The 20,168-nt window shown below is 47.3% G+C and overlaps 1 protein-coding gene across 1 annotated transcript in view; it reads left to right on the top strand.

Annotated features, from left to right (window-relative positions):
* The window catches only part of LOC123056685 (probable leucine-rich repeat receptor-like protein kinase At1g35710), a 44,658-nt gene extending 25,611 nt beyond the window's left edge, over nucleotides 1-19,047 (top strand). The window contains exon 4 of the mRNA XM_044479994.1: nucleotides 18,664-19,047. Coding sequence (XP_044335929.1) covers nucleotides 18,664-19,047 — 384 coding nt within the window. The remainder of the gene's footprint in view (nucleotides 1-18,663) is intronic.
* Nucleotides 19,048-20,168: the final 1,121 nt, after the last annotated feature.

Below are 20,168 nucleotides of genomic sequence, written 5' to 3'. Positions count from 1 at the left end.
CCAGCTCGGCTCTCCAGAGCAACGCTCAGGTTAGTTGGTCGCCGCTTGTTCTGTTAGGATATGCTATCTGAAGCCTCTTTCCGAAAATCTTTGCATCTGTACACCCACTAGTTGCGTCGATTGAATTTTTGAACTAGTGGGGGCACGCTGAGTGCACCCACTGGATGTAGTCCCCGAGACTACGGTGGACTGCTGGCAGTCGACTGTAGTCTTTGTATTTTGTCGAGTGTAAACCAAACTGGTAGTTTGTCTCTTCCACTCGATCTGGTCGAGTGGGATCAGAACCGGTGGGGGCACGCCAAGTGCACCCACTGGGTGTAATCCCCGAGACTGTGGTCGACTGCTGGTAGTCGACTGTGGTCTGAGTTCTACTTTCTCTCCTTTTTTTTACTCCCTGCACTCGACTTCGGCTGGCCGGTCGAGTGGGATCAGAACCGGTGGGGGCACGCAAAGTGCACCCACTAGGTGTAGTCCCCGAGACTATGGTGGATTGCAGGAAGTCGACCGTAGTCTTAGTACTTAATGTCTTTGTTGTTTTTCGCTCTAAAATAACTTCTCTCCTTTGATTTCAGAAATCTTGTGATCTTGGAGCTCGCTTTGCTGACTTGGAGAAACAGTAGATCCAACTGAACCTTGACTTGGAGCTAGCCAAGACAGAGCTGCAAAAGGTCAAGGACGGCGCCACTAGTAAGACAAGTTTGTCGACTGGTCTGTCTTAGGATTGAGTACCCTTCCGCTCTTTCTGAATCAAGCATCGTTTCTTTGGAAAAAAAAACTGAGAGACGCTCTAGCAAAGAAGGATCAAGATTTGGCTGCTGCTCGAAAGGAAGCTGACGACAGAACCGCTCTGTTCGGTCGGCCGGTTGGAAGAAGAGAATACCAAGCTGAAATCTGCTCTAAACGAAGCCAACAAGGAGTGCTCGCGCTGGAAGAAGGAGAACCTCAACCTAGGCAAGAAGATGGAAGGCATCGCTCGCAGGAGGGACGATCTAGAGAGCTATCTGAGGAGCCTTGCCAAGAAGTTGTTCATCAAGCTTGAAGGTGCACATTTTGTTCCGATTGGTTTTTTTTGTGTCGACTCAGCATATGAAAATTGACTTATTCTTGGATCGTGAATGCAGAGTTTTGCCAGAACTTCGAGGAGGAGACTGGGTGGATCGAACCAGGTTTGGATCCAACCAATTCTCCCGTGAAAGATGAAACTGCCATGAATCTGCTCCGACTGGAATCCCGCATCGACGGTGTCATGGACTACTTGGCTCGACTGAAGGTCGCCATGTCACGGATCGACCCGGCACTTTGGCCAGAGGCCACGCTCCAAAATGATCTTGAGTCCCTGATGACTCGACTTAACGAAATCCCTGACCGAGTGCAGGAGTGGAAGAAGTCTTCTACCCGGTGTGGCGCTGATGTGGCTCTGTCTTTGGTTCGCGTCCATTGCAAGGAGGTGCGACAAGATAAGCTGGCAGCAATCAAGGTCGCCAACACCCAGAAGCATGACTTCCGATCTTTTATGGAGACTTTCATCGCTGCAGCCACTCGGATCACCGACGGCATCGACTTAGACGAGTTCGTCAAGCCTGCTAGTCCTCCTCCCGCAGAGTGAACAAACTTTTATGCCTCACCTTAAATTTGCCTCGGAATGCCGAGTGGTTTTTGTAACCATTAAACTCTTTCGGGCTGAATGCCCGAGCACTTCGATCTGTGGTCCAGAACCTTTAGGATTTATCTGAACTTGGTTTATCGTTGAATATCTTCATGAATCCCCTGCTGAGTGAACCCATTCTTCATTCGAGACAACTTTTGTATTTGTAGTGCCGCTCCAAAGGAGAAGAAAGCAGTCGACCCGCGCCTTGTTGCCCTTGCGGGTCGGCGATGGAGTGCGCATTGTATTTGTGGCGAAGCTCCTCAAGAGAAGGTGACAGTAGTCCTGCACCTCGTCGTCCTTGCAGAGTGGGATGGGGCGCACGTTGTATTTGTGGTGAAGCTCCCTAGGAGAAGGTGGCAGTCGACCTGCACCTCGTCGTCCTTGAGGATTGAGATGTGTTTCGTACTTAGGCGAGTACTGGACGGCAGCTAAGCCCCCGAGTGGGAGGTTTGCTCTCCACTCGGTAGGATTTTTTCCAATTTAGGCGAGTCCTGGACTGAAGCTAAGCCCCCGAGTGGGAGGTTTGCTCTCCACTCGGTAGGATTTTTTCAAACTTAGGCGAGTACTGGACTGCAGCTAAGCCCCCGAGTGGGAGGTTTGCTCACCACTCGGTAGGATTTTCAAATACTTAGGCGAGTACTGGACTGCAGCTAAGTCTCCGAGTGAGAAAACTTAGGCAAGTACTGGACTGCAGCTAAGCCCCCGAGTGGGAGGTTTTCTCACCACTCGGTAGGATTTTCAAATACTTAGGCGAGTACCGGACTGCAGCTAAGTCTCCGAGTGAGAAAACTTAGGCGAGTACTGGACTACGGCTAAGCCCCTGAGTGGGAGGTTTGCTCACCACTCGGTAGGATTTTCAAATACTTAGGCGAGTACCGACTGCAGCTAAGTCTCCGAGTGAGAAAACTTAGGCGAGTAGTGGACTACAGCTAAGCCCCCGAGTGGGAGGTTTGCTCACCGCTCGGTAGGATTTTCAAATACTTAGGCGAGTACCGGACTGCAGCTAAGTCTCCGAGTGAGAAAACTTAGGCGAGTACTGGACTGCAGCTAAGCCCCCGAGTGGGAGGATTGCTCTCCACTCGGTAGGATTTTTTCAAACTTAGGCGAGTGCCAGACTGCAGCTAAGTCTCCGAGTGAGAAGACTTAGGCGAGTACTGGACTGCAGCTAAGCCCCTGAGTGGGAGGATTGCTCTCCACTCGACAGGATTTTTTCAAACTTAGGCGAGCGCCGGACTGCAGCTAAGTCTTCGAGTGAGAAAACTTAGGCGAGTACTGGGCTGCAGCTAAGCCCCCGAGTGGGAGGATTGCTCTCCACTCGACAGGATTTTTTCAAACTTAGGCGAGCACCGGACTGCAGCTAAGTCTCCGACTGAGAAAACTTAGGCGAGTACTGGACTGCAGCTAAGCCCCCGAGTGGGAGGATTGCTCCCCACTCGACAGGATTTTTTTCAAACTTAGGTGAGTGCCGGACTGCAGCTAAGCCCCCGAGTGGGAGGATTGCTCTCCACTCGGTAGGATTTTTAAATACTTAGGCAAAACGGGTTCGTAGCTAAGCCTCCGAATGGGAGGATTGCTCTCCACTCGATAGGATTTTACTTCTACAAACTTAGGCGAAGCAGATTCGCAGCGAAGCCACCCACTGGGGGATTTCTTACGCAAACAAAAATAATAACAATCGCTGGGAAAATTATAACGCTCTTGTCTTTGATAAATAAACTACATGAGTTTTTTTTCTTATTACATCTCATCCGAGTGAGAATTCAAGTATAAAAGGGGCGGAGTAGCTCCGCATTCCAGGCTCGTGGCTCATCAATCTGGCGATCGACATTGTAGAGGTGATACGCTCCATTGTGGAGGACTCTGGTGACTATGAAGAGGCCTTCCCAAGTAGGAGCGAGTTTGTGTGGTTTTTGCTGATCCACTCGGAGGACTAAGTCTCCTTCCTGGAAGGCTCGACTCTTCACATTTCTGGGATGGAATCAACGCAAGTCTTGCTGATAGATGGTCGATCGGATCATGGCCATTTCTCTTTCTTCTTCCAGGAGGTCGATTGCGTCCTGCCGGGCTTGTTCTGCTTCTTCTTCAGAGTAGAGCTCGACTCGGGGGGCGTTGTGAAGCATGTCGCTCGGCAAGACTGCTTCGGCTCCATAGACCAGAAAGAATGGGGTTCTTCCGGTCGATCGGTTCGGGGTCGTCCTCAATCCCGAAAGAACTGATGGAAGCTCGTCGACCCGTGCACCTGCAGCGTGCTTGAGATCGCGCATCAATCGAGGTTTCAGTCCTTTAAGAATTAGGCCGTTTGCTCTTTCTGCTTGTCCATTCGACTGAGGGTGAGCGACTGAAGCATAGTCGACTCGTGTGCCCTGAGAGGCGCAAAAGGCCCTGAATTTGTCGGAATCGAAGTTTTACCCATTGTCAGTGATGATGTTGTGCGGAACTCCATATCTGAATATCAACTCTTTGATGAAACTGATAGCAGTGCAAGCATCAAGATTCTTGATAGGCTTAGCTTCAATCCATTTGGTGAACTTGTCGATTGCTACTAGCACATGAGTGAAGCCGCTCCTGCCCGTTTTCAGTGGTCCAACCATGTCCAGCCCCCAAACAGCGAAGGGCCAGACGAGTGGAATGGTTTTCAGAGCTGACGCGGGTTTGTGCGACATATTGGAGTAATACTGACATCCTTCACATTTGTGGGCTATCTCTTTTGCCATTTCATTGGCCCTAGTCCAGTAGAATCCCGCTCGGTATGCTTTAGCCACAATGGTCCGAGAGGACGCATGATGACCACAGGTCCCCGAGTGGATATCATCAAGGATCATCTGACCTTCTTCTGGTGTTATACACTTCTGACTGACTCCAGCCGCTATTTCCCTATACAACTGCCCCTTTATGACTGTAAAGGCCTTGGATCGACAGACGATCTGTCGAGCCTCTTCTTCGTCCTCTGAGAGTTCTTTCCTTAAGATGTACGCGATGTACGGTACTGTCTAGTCGGGAGTGATGACCAAGACTTCCATGATTAGGTCGACCACGGCTGGAACTTCAACTTCAATCGGATCCGTGGCACTTTTTGGCTACGGGGCCTCTTCAGTGAAGGGATCCTCCTGAACTGATGGTGTGTGGATGTGTTCCAAAAACACATTGCTGGGAATGGCTTCTCTTTTGGAACCTATTTTTGCCAAATCATCAGCTGCTTGATTTTTCAGTCGGGGTATGTGATGAAGCTCTAACCCTTCGAATTCTTCTCCAGCTTTCTCACTGCATTGCAATAACCAGTCATGGCTGGACTTCTGACGTCCCATTCCTTCATCACCTGATTAACCACCAAATCTGAGTCGCCATAGACCATGAGGCGTCGGACGCCGAGTGAATTGGCCATGCGCAACCCATATAAAAGTGCTTCATATTCGCCTTGTTATTGGAGGAATCAAAGTGGATTTGAAGAACATATCTGAGCTTATCTCCTCGGGGGGAGACCAACACCACCCCGGCACCGGAACCTTTTGGAACCATCGAAGAACATGGTCCAATGCTCCGAGTGAACCTGAGTCGGTAGTTGCTGTTCAATCCACTCGGCGACGAAATCTGCTATTGCCTGGGACTTGATAGCTTTCTTTGCCTCGAACTTGATATCTAGAGGAAGGAGTTCAATCGCCCATTTTGCCACTCGACCAGTTGCATCTCTGTTGTGCAGGATCTCTGACAATGGAGCGTCGCTGATGACTGTAATGGAATGATCAGAGAAGTAGTGAGCAACTTTCTTTGTGCTCATATAAATCCCATATACAAGCTTCTGATAATGAGGATATCTTTGCTTCGACGGGGTCAAAACTTCAGAAATATAATATACTGGGCGCTGAACTTTGAAGGCTTTTCCTTCTTCCCGCTCGACCGTAAGTACCGTACTGACGACTTGTCCCGTGGCTGCGATGTAAAGCAGCAAAGGCTCCTTGCTGATTGGGGCAGCAAGCACCAGCTGGGTGGAGAGCAGAGCTTTGAGCTCTACAAATGCTGCATCTGCTTCGGGAGTCCACTCGAACTTGTTGGACTTCTTCATGAATCGGTAAATAGGCAATGCCTTTTCACCGAGACGAGATATGAATCGACTTAAAGCGGCCAAGCAACCAGTAAGCTTCTGGACGTCGTGCACTCGCACAGGACTTTTCATTCGGAGTATAGTACCGACTTTTTCTGGATTGGCGTCGATTCCCCGTTCGGAAACGAGAAAACCGAGTAATTTTCCGCCAGGAACTCCGAATGTGCACTTTGGTGGATTAAGCTTGATATCATACCTCCTGAGGTTGGCAAAGGTTTCAGCAAGGTCAGCCAGCAGGTCGGAACCCTTCCGTGACTTGACCACAATGTCATCCATGTACGCTTCCACATTCCGACTGATTTGAGTGAGCAAACACTTCTGAATCATCCTCATGAATGTGGCTCCGGCATTCTTGAGGCCGAACGGCATGGTAATATAATAGAAGCACCCGAATGGAGTGATGAAAGCTGTTTTGATCTCGTCAGGTCCATACAGACGGATCTGATGGTACCCGGAATAGGCGTCTAAAAAAGACAGTCGCTCACATCCCGCAGTCGAGTCGACTATCTGATCGATGCGGGGGAGAGGAAAATGATCTTTCTGGCAGACCCAATTGATATGTTTAAAGTCAATGCACATGCGAAGTGACTTGTCCTTCTTGGGGACCATGACAATGTTGGCGAGCCACTCGGAGTGGTAGATTTCTCGGATGAACTCCGCTGCTAAGAGCCGAGCCACCTCCTCGCCAATAGCCTTTCTCTTCTGGACGGCGGACCGTCGGAGATGTTCCTTGACAGGTTTTACTTTTGAGTCGACTCTTAGGTGGTGCTCAGCTAGCTCCCTGGGAACACCCGGCTATTGGGGAACATAGTAATTTCAAAAAAATTCCTACGCACACGCAAGATCATGGTGATGCATAGCAACGAGAGGGGAGAGTGTGATCTACGTACCCTTGTACATCGACAACGGAAGCGTTTGGTTGATGTAGTCGTACGTCTCCACGGCCTGACCGATCAAGCACTGAAACTACGGCACCTCCGAGTTCTAGCACACGTTCAGCTCGATGATCATCCCCGGACTCCGATCCAGCAAAGTGTCGGGGAAGAGTTCCGTCAGCACGATGGCGTGGTGACGATCTTGATGTACTACCGTCGCAGGGCTTCGCCAAAGCACCGCTACAATATTATCGAGGATTATGGTGGAAGGGGGCACCACACACGGTTAAGAATATGATCACGTGGATCAACTTGTCTCTAGGGGTGCCCCTGCCTCCATATATAAAGGTTCAAGAGGGGGAGGCCGGCCGGCCATCATAGGGCGCGCCAGGAGGAGTCCTACTCCCTCCGGGAGTAGGACTTCCCCCCCCAATCCTAGTTGGAATAGGATTCGCGAGGTGGGAACAGAGAGAGAGAGAGAAGGAGAGGGGCGCCGGCCTCCTCTCTCCTTGTCCTATTCGGACTAGGGGGGGAGGGGCGCGCGGCCCAGCCCTGGCCGCCTCTCCTCTTCTTCCACTAAGGCCCATTAAGGCCCATGTACCTCCCGGGGGGTTCCGGTAACCTCCCGGTTTTCCGGTAAAATCCCGATTTCACCCGGAACACTTCTGATATCCAAATATAGGCTTCCAATATATCAATCTTTATGTCTCGACCATTTTGAGACTCCTCGTCATGTCCGTGATCACATCCGGGACTCCGAACAAACTTCGGTACATCAAAATGCATAAACTCATAATATAATTGTCATCGTAACCTTAAGCGTGCGGACCCTACGGGTTCGAGAACAATGTAGACATGACCGAGACACGTCTCCGGTCAATAACGAATAGCAGAACCTGGATGCTCATATTGGTTCCTACATATTCTACGAAGATCTTTTATCGGTCAGACCGCATAACAACATACGTTGTTCCCTTTGTCATCGGTATGTTACTTGCCCGAGATTCGATCATCGGTATCCAATACCTAGTTCAATCTCGTTACCGGCAAGTCTCTTTACTCGTTCCGTAATACATCATCCCGCAACTAACTCATTAGTTGCAATGCTTGCAAGGTTTAAGTGATGTGCATTACCGAGAGGGCCCAGAGATACCTCTCCGACGATCGGAGTGACAAATCCTAATCTCGAAATACGTCAACCCAACATGTACCTTTGGAGACACCTGTAGAGCACCTTTATAATCACCCAGTTATGTTGTGACGTTTGGTAGCACACAAAGTATTCCTCCGGCACACGGGAGTTACATAATCTCATAGTCATAGGAACATGTATAAGTCATGAAGAAAGCAATAGCAACATACTAAACGATCGGGTGCTAAGCTAATGGAATGGGTCATGTCAATCAGATCATTCAATTAATGATGTGATCCTGGTAATCAAATGACAACTCTTTGTCCATGGTTAGGAAACATAACCATCTTTGATTAATGAGCTAGTCAAGTAGAGGCATACTAGTGACACTCTGTTTGTCTATGTATTCACACATGTAGTATGTTTCCGGTTAATACAATTCTAGCATGAATAATAAACTTTTATCATGATATAAGGAAATAAATAATAACTTTATTATTGCCTCTAGGGCATATTTCCTTCAGTCTCCCACTTGCACTAGAGTCAATAATCTAGATTATACAGTAATGATTCTAACACCCATGGAGCCTTGGTGCTGATCATGTCTTGCTCGTGGAAGAGGTTTAGTCAACGGGTCTGCTATATTCAGATCCGTATGTATCTTGCAAATCTCTATGTCTCCCACCTGGACTAGATCCCAGATGGAATTGAAGCGTCTCTTGATGTGTTTGGTTCTCTTGTGAAATCTGGATTCCTTCGCCAAGGCAATTGCACCAGTATTGTCACAAAAGATTTTCATTGGACCCGATGCACTAGGTATGACACCTAGATCGGATATGAACTCCTTCATCCAGACTCCTTCGTTTGCTGCTTCCGAAGCAGCTATCTACTCCGCTTCACATGTAGATCCCGCCACGACGCTTTGTTTAGAACTGCACCAACTGACAGCTCCACCGTTTAATGTAAACACGTATCCGGTTTGCGATTTAGAATCGTCCGGATCAGTGTCAAAGCTTGCATCAACGTAACCGTTTACGATGAGCTCTTTGTCACCTCCATATACGAGAAACATATCCTTAGTCCTTTTCAGGTACTTCAGGATGTTCTTGACCGCTGTCCAGTGATCCACTCCTAGATTACTTTGGTACCTCCCTGCTAGACTTATAGCAAGGCACACATCAGGTCTGGTACACATCATTGCATACATGATAGAGCCTATGGCTGAAGCATAGGGAACATCTTTCATTTTCTCTCTATCTTCTACAGTGGTCGGGCATTGAGTCTGACTCAACTTCACACCTTGTAACACAGGCAAGACCCCTTTCTTTGCTTGATCCATTTTGAACTTCTTCAAAATCTTGTCAAGGTATGTGCTTTGTGAAAGTCCAATTAAGCGTCTTGATCTATCTCTATAGATCTTTATGCCTAATATGTAAGCAGCTTCAGCGAGGTCTTTCATTGAAAAACTCTTATTCAAGTATCCCTTTATGCTATCCAGAAATTCTATATCATTTCCAATCAGTAATATGTCATCCACATATAATATCAGAAATGCTACAGAGCTCCCACTCACTTTCTTGTAAATACAGGCTTCTCCAAAAGTCTGTATAAAACCAAATGCTTTGATCACACTATCAAAACGTTTATTGCAACTCCGAGAGGCTTGCACCAGTCCATAAATGGATCACTGGAGCTTGCACACTTTGTTAGCTCCCTTTGGATCGACAAAACCTTCCGGTTGCATCATATACAACTCTTCTTCCAGAAATCCATTCAGGAATGCAGTTTTGACATCCATCTGCCAAATTTCATAATCATAAAATGCGGCAATTGCTAACATGATTCGGACAGACTTAAGCATCGCTATGGGTGAGAAGGTCTCATCGTAGTCAACCCCTTGAACTTGTCGAAAACCTTTTGCGACAAGTCGAGCTTTGTAGACAGTAATATTACCGTCAGCGTCAGTCTTCTTCTTGAAGATCCATTTATTCTCAATTGCTTGCCGATCAACGGGTAAGTCAACCAAAGTCCATACTTTGTTCTCATACATGGATCCCATCTCAGATTTCATGGCTTCAAGCCATTTTACGGAATCTGGGCTCACCATCGCTTCTTCATAGTTCGTAGGTTCATCATGATCTAGTAGCATGATTTCCAGAACAGGATTACCGCACCACTCTGGCGCAGATCTTACTCTGGTTGATCTACGAGGTTCAGTAGTATCTTGTTCTGAAGTTTCATGATCATTATCATTAGCTTCCTCACTAATTGGTGTAGGTGTCGCAGAAACAGGTTTCTGTGATGTACTACTTTCCAATAAGGGAGCAGGTACAGTTACCTCGTCAAGTTCTACTTTCCTCCCACTCACTTCTTTCGAGAGAAACTCCTTCTCTAGAAAGGATCCATTCTTAGCAACGAATGTCTTGCCTTCGGATCTGTGATAGAAGGTGTACCCAACAGTCTCCTTTGGGTATCCTATGAAGACACATCTCTCCGATTTGGGTTCGAGCTTATCAGGTTGAAGCTTTTTCACATAAGCATCGCAGCCCCAAACTTTAAGAAATGACAACTTTGGTTTCTTGCCAAACCATAGTTCATAAGGCGTCGTCTCAACGGATTTTGATGGTGCCCTATTTAACGTGAATGCGGCCGTCTCTAGAGCATAACCCCAAAACGATAGCGGTAAATCAGTAAGAGACATCATAGATCGCACCATATCTAGTAAAGTACGATTACGACGTTCGGACACACCATTACGCTGTGGTGTTCCGGGTGGCGTGAGTTGTGAAACTATTCCGCATTGTTTCAAATGTACACCAAACTCGTAACTCAAATATTCTCCTCCACGATCAGATCATAGAAACTTTATTTTCTTGTTACGATGATTTTCAACTTCACTCTGAAATTCTTTGAACTTTTCAAATGTTTCAAACTTATGTTTCATCAAGTAGATATACCCATATCTGCTCAAATCATCTGTGAAGTTCAGAAAATAACGATACTTGCCGTGAGCCTTAACACTCATCGGACCGCATACATCAGTATGTATTATTTCCAATAAGTCAGTTGCTCGCTCTGGAGAACGGAGTCTTAGTCATCTTGCCCATGAGGCACGATTCGCAAGTACCAAGTGATTCATAATCAAGTGGTTCCAAAAGTCCATCGGTATGGAGTTTCTTCATGCGCTTTATACTGATATGACCTAAACGGCAGTGCCACAAATAAGTTGCACTATCATTATCAACTTTGCATTTTTTGGCTTCAACATTATGAATATGTGTATTACTACTATCGAGATTCATCAAAAATAGACCACTCTTCAAAGGTGCATGACCATAAAAGATATTACTCATATAAATAGAACAACCATTATTCTCTGATTTAAATGAATAACCGTCTCGCATTAAACAAGATCCAGATATAATGTTCATGCTCAACACTGGCACCAAATAACAATTATTTAGGTCTAATACTAATCCCGAAGGTAGATGTAGAGGTAGCGTGCCGACCGCGATCACATCGACTTTGGAACCATTTCCTACGCGCATCGTCACCTCGTCCTTTGCCAGTGTTCACTTAATCCGTAGTCCCTGTTTCGAGTTGCAAATATTAGCAACAGAACCAGTATCAAATACCCAGGTGCTACTGCGAGCTCTAGTAAGGTACACATCAATAACATGTATATCACATATACCTTTGTTCACCTTGCCATCCTTCTTATCCGCCAAATACTTGGGGCAGTTCCGCTTCCTATGACCAGTCTGCTTGCAGTAGAAGCACTCAGTTTCTGGCTTAGGTCCAGACTTGGGTTTCTTCTCTTGAGCAGCAACTTGCTTGCTATTCTTCTTGAAGTTCCCCTTCTTCTTCCCTTTGCCCTTTTTCTTGAAATTAGTGGTCTTGTTGACCATCAACACTTGATGCTCCTTTTTGATTTCTACCTCCGCAGCTTTCAGCATCGCGAAGAGCTCGGGAATAGTCTTATTCATCCCTTCCATATTATAGTTCATCACAAAGCTTTTGTAGCTTGGTGGCAGTGATTGGAGAATTCTGTCAATGACGCAATCATCTGGAAGATTAACTCCCATCTGAATCAAGTGATTATTATACCCAGACATTTTGAGTATATGCTCACTGACAGAACTTTTCTCCTCCATCTTGCAGCTATAGAAGTTATTGGAGACTTCATATCTCTCAATCTGGGCATTTGCTTGAAATATTAACTTCAACTCCTAGAACATCTCATATGCTCCATGACGTTCAAAACATCGTTGAAGTCCCGATTCTAAGCAGTAAAGCATGGCACACTGAACTATCGAGTAGTCATCAGCTTTGCTCTGCCAGACGTTCATAACATCTGGTGTTGCTCCAGCAGCAGGCCTGGCACCCAGCGGTGCTTCCAGGACGTAATTCTTCTGTGCAGCAATGAGGATAATCCTCAAGTTACGGACCCAGTCCGTGTAATTGCTACCATCATCTTTCAACTTTGCTTTCTCAAGGAACGCATTAAAATTCAACGGAACAACAGCACGGGCCATCTATCTACAATCAAACATACATAAGCAAGATACTATCAGGTACTAAGTTCATGATAAATTTAAGTTCAATTAATCAAATTACTTAAAGAACTCCCACTTAGATAGACATCCCTCTAATCCTCTAAGTGATCACGTGATCCAAATCAACTAAACCATAACCGATCATCACGTGAAATGAAGTAGTTTTCAATGGTGAACATCGCTATGTTGATCATATCTACTATATGATTCACGCTCGATCTTTCGATCTCAGTGTTCCGAGGCCATATCTGCATATGCTAGGCTCGTCAAGTTTAACCTGAGTATTCTACGTGTGCAAAACTGGCTTGCACCCGTTGTAGATGGACGTAGAGCTTATGACACCCGATCATCACTTGGTGTCTGGGCACGACGAACTTTGGCAACGGTGCATACTCAGGGAGAACACTTTTATCTTGATAATTTAGTGAGAGATCATCTTATAATGCTACCATCAATCAAAGCAAGATAAGATGCATAAAAGATAAACATCACATGCAATCAATATAAGTGATATGATATGGCCATCATCATCTTGTGCCTGTGATCTCCATCTCCGAAGCACCGTCATGATCACCATCGTCACCGGCGCGACACCTTGATCTCCATCGTAGCATCGATGTCGTCTCGCCAATCTTATGCTTCCACAACTATCGCTACCGCTTAGTGATAAAGTAAAGCATTACAGCGCGATAGCATTGCATACAATAAAGCGATAACCATATGGCTCCTGCCAGTTGCCGATAACTCGGTTACAAAACATGATCATCTCATACAATAAAATTTAGCATCATGTCTTGACCATATCACATCACAACATGCCCTGCAAAAACAAGTTAGACGTCATCTACTATGTTGTTGCAAGTTTTACGTGGCTGCTACGGGCTTAAGCAAGAACCAATCTTACCTACGCATCAAAACCACAACGATAGTTTGTCAAGTTGGTGTTGTTTTAACCTTCGCAAGGACCGGGCGTAGCCACACTCGGTTCAACTAAAGTTGGAGAAACTGTCACCCGCAAGCCACCTATGTGCAAAGCACGTCGGGAGAACCGGTCTTGCGTAAACGTACGCGTAATGTCGGTTCGGGCCGCTTCGTCCAACAATACCGCCGAACCAAAGTATGACATGCTGGTAAGCAGTATGACTTATATCACCCACAACTCACTTGTGTTCTACTCGTGCATATAACATCAACATATAAAACCTAGGCTCGGATGCCACTCTTGGGGAACGTAGTAATTTCAAAAAAAATCCTACGCACACGCAAGATCATGGTGATGCATAGCAACGAGAGGGGAGAGTGTGATCTACGTACCCTTGTAGATCGACAATGGAAGCGTTTGGTTGATGTAGTCGTACGTCTCCACGGCCCGACCGATCAAGCACCGAAACTACGGAATCTCCGAGTTCTAGGACACGTTTAGCTCGATGACGATCCCCGGACTCTGATCCAGCAAAGTGTCGGGGAAGAGTTCCGTCAGCACGACGGCGTGGTGACGATCTTGATGTACTACCGTCGCAGGGCTTTGCCTAAGCACCGCTACAATATTATCGAGGATTATGGTGGAAGGGGGCACCGCACACGGTTAAGAATATGATCACGTGGATCAACTTGTCTCTGGGGGTGCCCCTGCCTCCGTATATAAAGGTTCAAGAGGGGGAGGCCGGCCGGCCATCATAGGGCGCGCCAGGAGGAGTTCTACTCCCTCCGGGAGTAGGACTTCCCCCCCCCCCCCCAATCCTAGTTGGAATAGGATTCGCGAGGTGGGAACAGAGAGAGAGAGAAGGAGAGGGGCGCCGGCCTCCTCTGTCCTTGTCCTATTCGGACTAGGGGGGAGGGGCGCGCGGCCCAGCCCTGGCTGCCTCTCCTCTTCTTCCACTAAGGCCCATTAAGGCCCATGTACCTCCCGGGGGGTTCCGGTAACCTCCCGGTTTTCTGGTAAAATCCCGATTTCACCCGGAACACTTCTGATATCCAAATATAGGCTTCCAATATATCAATCTTTATGTCTCGACCATTTCGAGACTCCTCGTCATGTCCGTGATCACATCCGGGACTCCGAACAAACTTCGGTACATCAAAATGCATAAACTCATAATATAATTGTCATCGTAACCTTAAGCGTGCGGACCCTACGGGTTCGAGAACAATGTAGACATGACCGAGACACGTCTCCGATCAATAACCAATAGCAGAACCTGGATGCTCATATTGGTTCCTACATATTCTACGAAGATCTTTTATCGGTCAGACCGCATAACAACATACGTTGTTCCCTTTGTCATCGGTATGTTACTTGCCCGAGATTCGATCGTCGGTATCCAATACCTAGTTCAATCTCGTTACCGGCAAGTCTCTTTACTCGTTCCGTAATACATCATCCCGCAACTAACTCATTAGTTGCAATGCTTGCAAGGCTTAAGTGATGTGCATTACCGAGAGGGCCCAGAGATACCTCTCCGACGATCGGAGTGACAAATCCTAATCTCGAAATACGTCAACCCAACATGTACCTTTGAAGACACCTGTAGAGCACCTTTATAATCACCCAGTTACGTTGTGATGTTTGGTAGCACACAAAGTGTTCCTCCGGCACACGGGAGTTACATAATCTCATAGTCATAGGAACATGTATAAGTCATGAAGAAAGCAATAGCAACATACTAAACGATCGCGTGCTAAGCTAATGGAATGGGTCATGTCAATCAGATCATTCAACTAATGATGTGATCCCGTTAATCAAATGACAACTCTTTGTCCATGGTTAGGAAACATAACCATCTTTGATTAATGAGCTAGTCAAGTAGAGGCATACTACTGACACTCTGTTTGTCTATGTATTCACACATGTATTATGTTTCCGGTTAATACAATTCTAGCATGAATAATAAACTTTTATCATGATATAAGGAAATAAATAATAACTTTATTATTGCCTCTAGGGCATATCACCGGCATGTCAGAAGGCTTCCATGCGAAAATGTCCCAGTTCTCACGGAGGAACTGGATGAGCGCTTCTTCCTATTTGGAGTCGAGTGTTGTTGAGATATGAGTTGGAGCAGCGCTGGGATCGGTCGGGTGGATGTGAGCTGTCTTCGTTTCGCCAGATGACTGAAAAGTTGATTATGTAGCGGGCTTCTTGGCTCGCAACAAATCACTCGGGTCTGCAGTCTTCTGGTATTCCTGCAGCTCCACCACTGCCATCTGAGCATAAGCGATCTTTGAACCTTTCTCAAAACATTCTTCCGCTTTCTTCCGATTGCCCGTAATAGTGATCACACCTTTGGGGCCAGGCATCTTCAATTTGAGATACACATAACATGGTCGGGCCATGAAGCGTGCATAAGCCGGCCTGCCCGAAATAGCGTGATAGGCACTCTGGAAGTCTACAACTTCAAACGTCAACTTTTCTTTGCGGTAATTCTTGGAATCACCGAAAACCACATCAACAGAAATCTGGCCGAGTGATTCAGCCTTCTTCCCAGGAATGACTCCATGGAAACTCATGTTGCTGGTACTGGGTTTGGACATCGGAACGCCTATCCCTTTCAACGCCTCAGCATATAATATGTTCAAATCACTGCCACCATCCATCAAGACTTTGGTCAGTTGTAACGCCCTCGATGCGGCTATATCTCCCACGTGTCAAAGCACGACTTAGAGACATAACCGCATTGAAAGCAATGTCGCAAGTGAGGTAATGTTCACACAACCCATGTAATACATAAGGGAAAAAGATACATAGTTGGCTTACAATCGCCACTTCACACAATACATGAATAAAGCATTACATCATCCAAATACAATCAAGGTCCGACTACGGAACCAAAATAAAAGAAGAACCCCAAATGCGACAAGGTCCCCGATCGACCCCAACTGGGCTCCACTACTGATCAACTAGAATGAAACAACACAAAGGACAAGATCTTCATCGAGATCCTCCTTGAGCTTGGTTGCGTCATCCACATGGTTCAACGGCACCTGCAAGCTGGTTTTGGAAGTATCTGTGAGTCACGGGGACTCAGCAATCTCATACCCTCGCAATCAAGACTATTTAAGCTTATAGGTAAGGTAAAAGGTATGAGGTGGAGCTGCAGCAAGCGACTAGCATATATGGTGGCTAACATACGCAAATGAGAGCGAGAAGAGAAGGCAAAGCACGATCGAGAAACTATGATCAAGAAGTGATCCTAGAACAACCTACGTCGAGCATAACTCCAACACCGTGTTCACTTCCCGGACTCCGCCGAAAAGAGACCATCACGGTTACACACGCGGTTGATGTATTTTAATTAAGGTCAACTTCAGGTTTTCTACAACCGGACATTAACAAATTCCCATCTGCCCATAACCGCGGGCACGGCTTTCCAAAGTTCAAATCCCTGCAGAGGAGTCCCAACTTAGCCCATGACAAGCTCTCACGGTCAACGAAGGAATAGACCTCCTCCCGAGACGTTCTGATCAGACTCGGTATCTCGGTTCTTCAAGACACTTCGACAAGTTAAAACAAATCCAGCAACACCGCCCGAATGTGCTGACAAATCCCGATAGGAGCTGCACATATCTCGTTCTCAGGGCACACTCAGATGAGCTCTCCATACAACTAAAACCAAACCTCGAGTTTCCCCAAGGGGGCGCTGCACAGGACTCTAGTTTGGACCAACACTTAGAGGAGCACTGGCCCATGGGGGGGGTAAAATAATGATGACCCTTAGGAGCGCGACTCCCAAGGGAAAAGAAAAGGCTAGGTGGCAAATGGTAAAACCAATGTTGGGCATTGCTGGAGGAGTTTTATTCAAGGCGAACTGTCAAGGGGTTCCCATTATAGCCCAACCGCGTAAGGAACGCAAAATCTGGGAACATAACACCGATATGACGGGAACTAGGGCGGCAAGAGTGGAACAAAACACCAGGCATAAGGCCGAGCCTTCCACCCTTTACCAAGTATATAGATGCATTAATTAAATAAGATATATTGTGATATCCCAACAAGTAAACATGTTCCAAACAAGGAACAACATCTCCATGTTCCAACAAGGAACAAACTTCAATCTTCACCTGCAACTAACAACGCTATAAGAGGGGCTGAGCAAAGTGGTAACATTGTTAAACAACGGTTTGCTAGGACAAGGTGGGTTAGAGGCTTGGTTTAACAACATGGGAGGCATGATAAGCAAATGGTAGGTATCTCAGCATAGGCATAGCAAAAGAGCGAGCAACTAAGCAAGCAAAGATAGAAGTGATTTCGAGGGTATGGTCATCTTGCCTGAAATCCCGCAAGGAAGAAGAACGAGTCCATGAAGAAGACAAACGGACGTAGTCGAACGGATCCTCACAAACGCAACGTTATCGGAACCAACTCGAAGAAGCAACACCGGAAAGAAGCAAACAATCATGGTAAACAACCACCACATAATCATGGCATGATGCACAATCAAGTATGATGCATGTCCGGTTTAATGAGGCATGGCATGGCAAAGTGCACAAACAACCCTACAAATTAAGTGGAGCTCAATATGCAACTCCGTTGCATATTGAAGAAACACCACATTCAGGTTGTTTAGTTCGCTCTCGTTTATGTACCCAACAAGATTAAATGTTGTTAGCATGGCAAGAGGTGAAGCATAATAAAACTACACATCGAGGCAAGTTTAAACGAGGCTGGAACAACAAACAACAATTCCGGAAAATCCTCATGTCCATATTTTAGAATTGGTATTGTTCTGTCCTAAAGCATATTTTAGAGTTGTTAAACATGCAAAGTAAAGCCACTATGTTAAACTAGGCATTTTTCTACCCCATTTACATATATAATTTATTTAATTTGAAGCAACTGTTAATTAGTTATGAAATAAATCATTTTAACATGCTATTTATGCAAGATAAAAGCAAACAACAAGTTAAACATTTATAACATGGATGAAAGTTGGATATTATGAAACTAGATGAATTTCTAAGCACTTTTCATATATAAATTATTTACATGTGATGCATGATTAATAAGTTATTATATGCATGAAAAAGAGGGTTTTTCTGCAAAACAGTAAATCCTGGGATAATTTATTAAATCCGTCCAGAGAAAAAAAAACACTATAGCGCCGAATCTGCTAAACTAGGACAACAGAGAGGAGGGGCTGCGGGGAGCTCACCCATGGGCCAAGGCCCGGTCGGTGGGAGGCAAGGCTGGCAGGCTTCGGCTGGGCCTTGCAGCCGCGGCAGCCCACGCGGGCGAGCATAGGAGGCTCGCGCGGTTGTCTTGGAGCGGGTCCACGCTGGATGTGGACGAGCGCACGAGGTCAACGCGGGGAAGCGGAACTTGGCGCTGGTTGTTGTCCTCGCATGTTCGCACACAGAAGCAGGGGAACGGCGCGCCAGCCGCCAGCACGATGCAGAGGAGGCAGCAGGCGGCGAGGAGGACCGGTCTCGACGGACTGGTGGCGGAGATCGCCGGATTTGAACGAAGACGGCGGCTGGCCTGGCGGACTAGCGCGGTGGAGCTGCTCGGCCTCGAGGCGCTGCTAGATGTGGCCGACGCGTTGCGGGGAAAACAGAGGCCAGCGGGAGAGGTTCAAGGCGGTAGCGTCGTGGAGGAAGACCGGCGGGGACTTGAAGCGGGGCTCCGGCAGCTCGGCGTGGTTCAGCAAGTCGGGGACGGCCGGCTTCAGCTGCGGGACACCGGTTCCCGGCGACCACGAGGCGAACTAGAGCTCGGGGAGGCATCCATGGCGTTCGAGTGACGACGGAGACTGCGCGGGAGCATGAGACGAGGAGGTCCTTGGCGTCGCTCGTGGCGGCAGCCATCCATGGCGGAGGGGCTCCTCCTGTAGGCAAACAGAGAGGGACGGAGTCGGGTGAGAGAAGATGAGAGGGATCGAGAGAAGGGAAGGGGCGAGGCTGGGCACGGCGGCTACCTGCTGGTCCGGTGGTGCCCCGATGAAGATGGAGGCGACGGGGTCAGGTGAAGGCGCGCATGGGAGGAGCTCATGCTCCTGGATGAGAGGAGGCTCGGGCGATGGGCAGAGGAGGCTGTGGATTGGGCAGCGGCGAAAATCAAGGGAGGTGGTCGGAGAGAATTCGAATTGGGTAGGAGATCGAGAGGTGGAGGCTCGGGCGCTGGTTGGAGGGAGATGGATCTGGGAGGATCCCGATGAAGATGCGAGAGACTGGCGGCGGAGGAGGGATTGGATGGATGGGACTGACTAGGCTAGGGTTTGACTGTTTATATAGGTAGGGGATTAGGTTAGGGGGTATCTCGTCCCTCCGATTGAAAATGGACGGTCGAGAAAAATAGGTTAGGTAGCCCAAAGAGAAAAACGGAGACGTTTTGTAGATGTTCGGGGATGATCCGAATCCAACGGTGACGACTGTCCGGGTCGCGTCGGGATAGCTTTCGGGCGCGTGTGCGAGGAGGGCTGGGGGCTGACGAGAGAGGTTGGGTTGGGTCTGGTGGATGAGAGGTAGTGCAGAAGGCAGAGGGCTGAGAAGAGAGAAGAGGAGAGGCCTGGCGACTATTTCCGGAGACCGAAAATGTCTGAGGTTAGACCGGCTAGACTGCCGCTATAGTTTAACGGTTGGGCTATCAAACGAACTCCGAATGCGATGAAACTTGACAGGCGGTCTATCTACACTATAATAAGACCACACATCATCTCTCATCCCATTCCGAGAACATTTTCCGGCCACGTATAAAATAATATTTCGGACGTGCCGCGGGCGCGTGCAAGTGTGTCTGGGCTCAGAACGGACAACGGATGGAACGAGGAGACCGGGACGGATGCAAGTTTCAAAAACATGATGATGCAATGCACATGATAACATGACAAGATGCAACACGCAAGCAAATGACAAGGCAACAACA

Source organism: Triticum aestivum, chromosome 3A (genome assembly GCF_018294505.1).
Source record: "Triticum aestivum cultivar Chinese Spring chromosome 3A, IWGSC CS RefSeq v2.1, whole genome shotgun sequence".
Taxonomy (NCBI): domain Eukaryota; kingdom Viridiplantae; phylum Streptophyta; class Magnoliopsida; order Poales; family Poaceae; genus Triticum; species Triticum aestivum.
The sequence above is the reverse complement of the archived record's forward strand: the minus strand, read 5'-3'. Positions and strand labels throughout refer to the sequence as shown.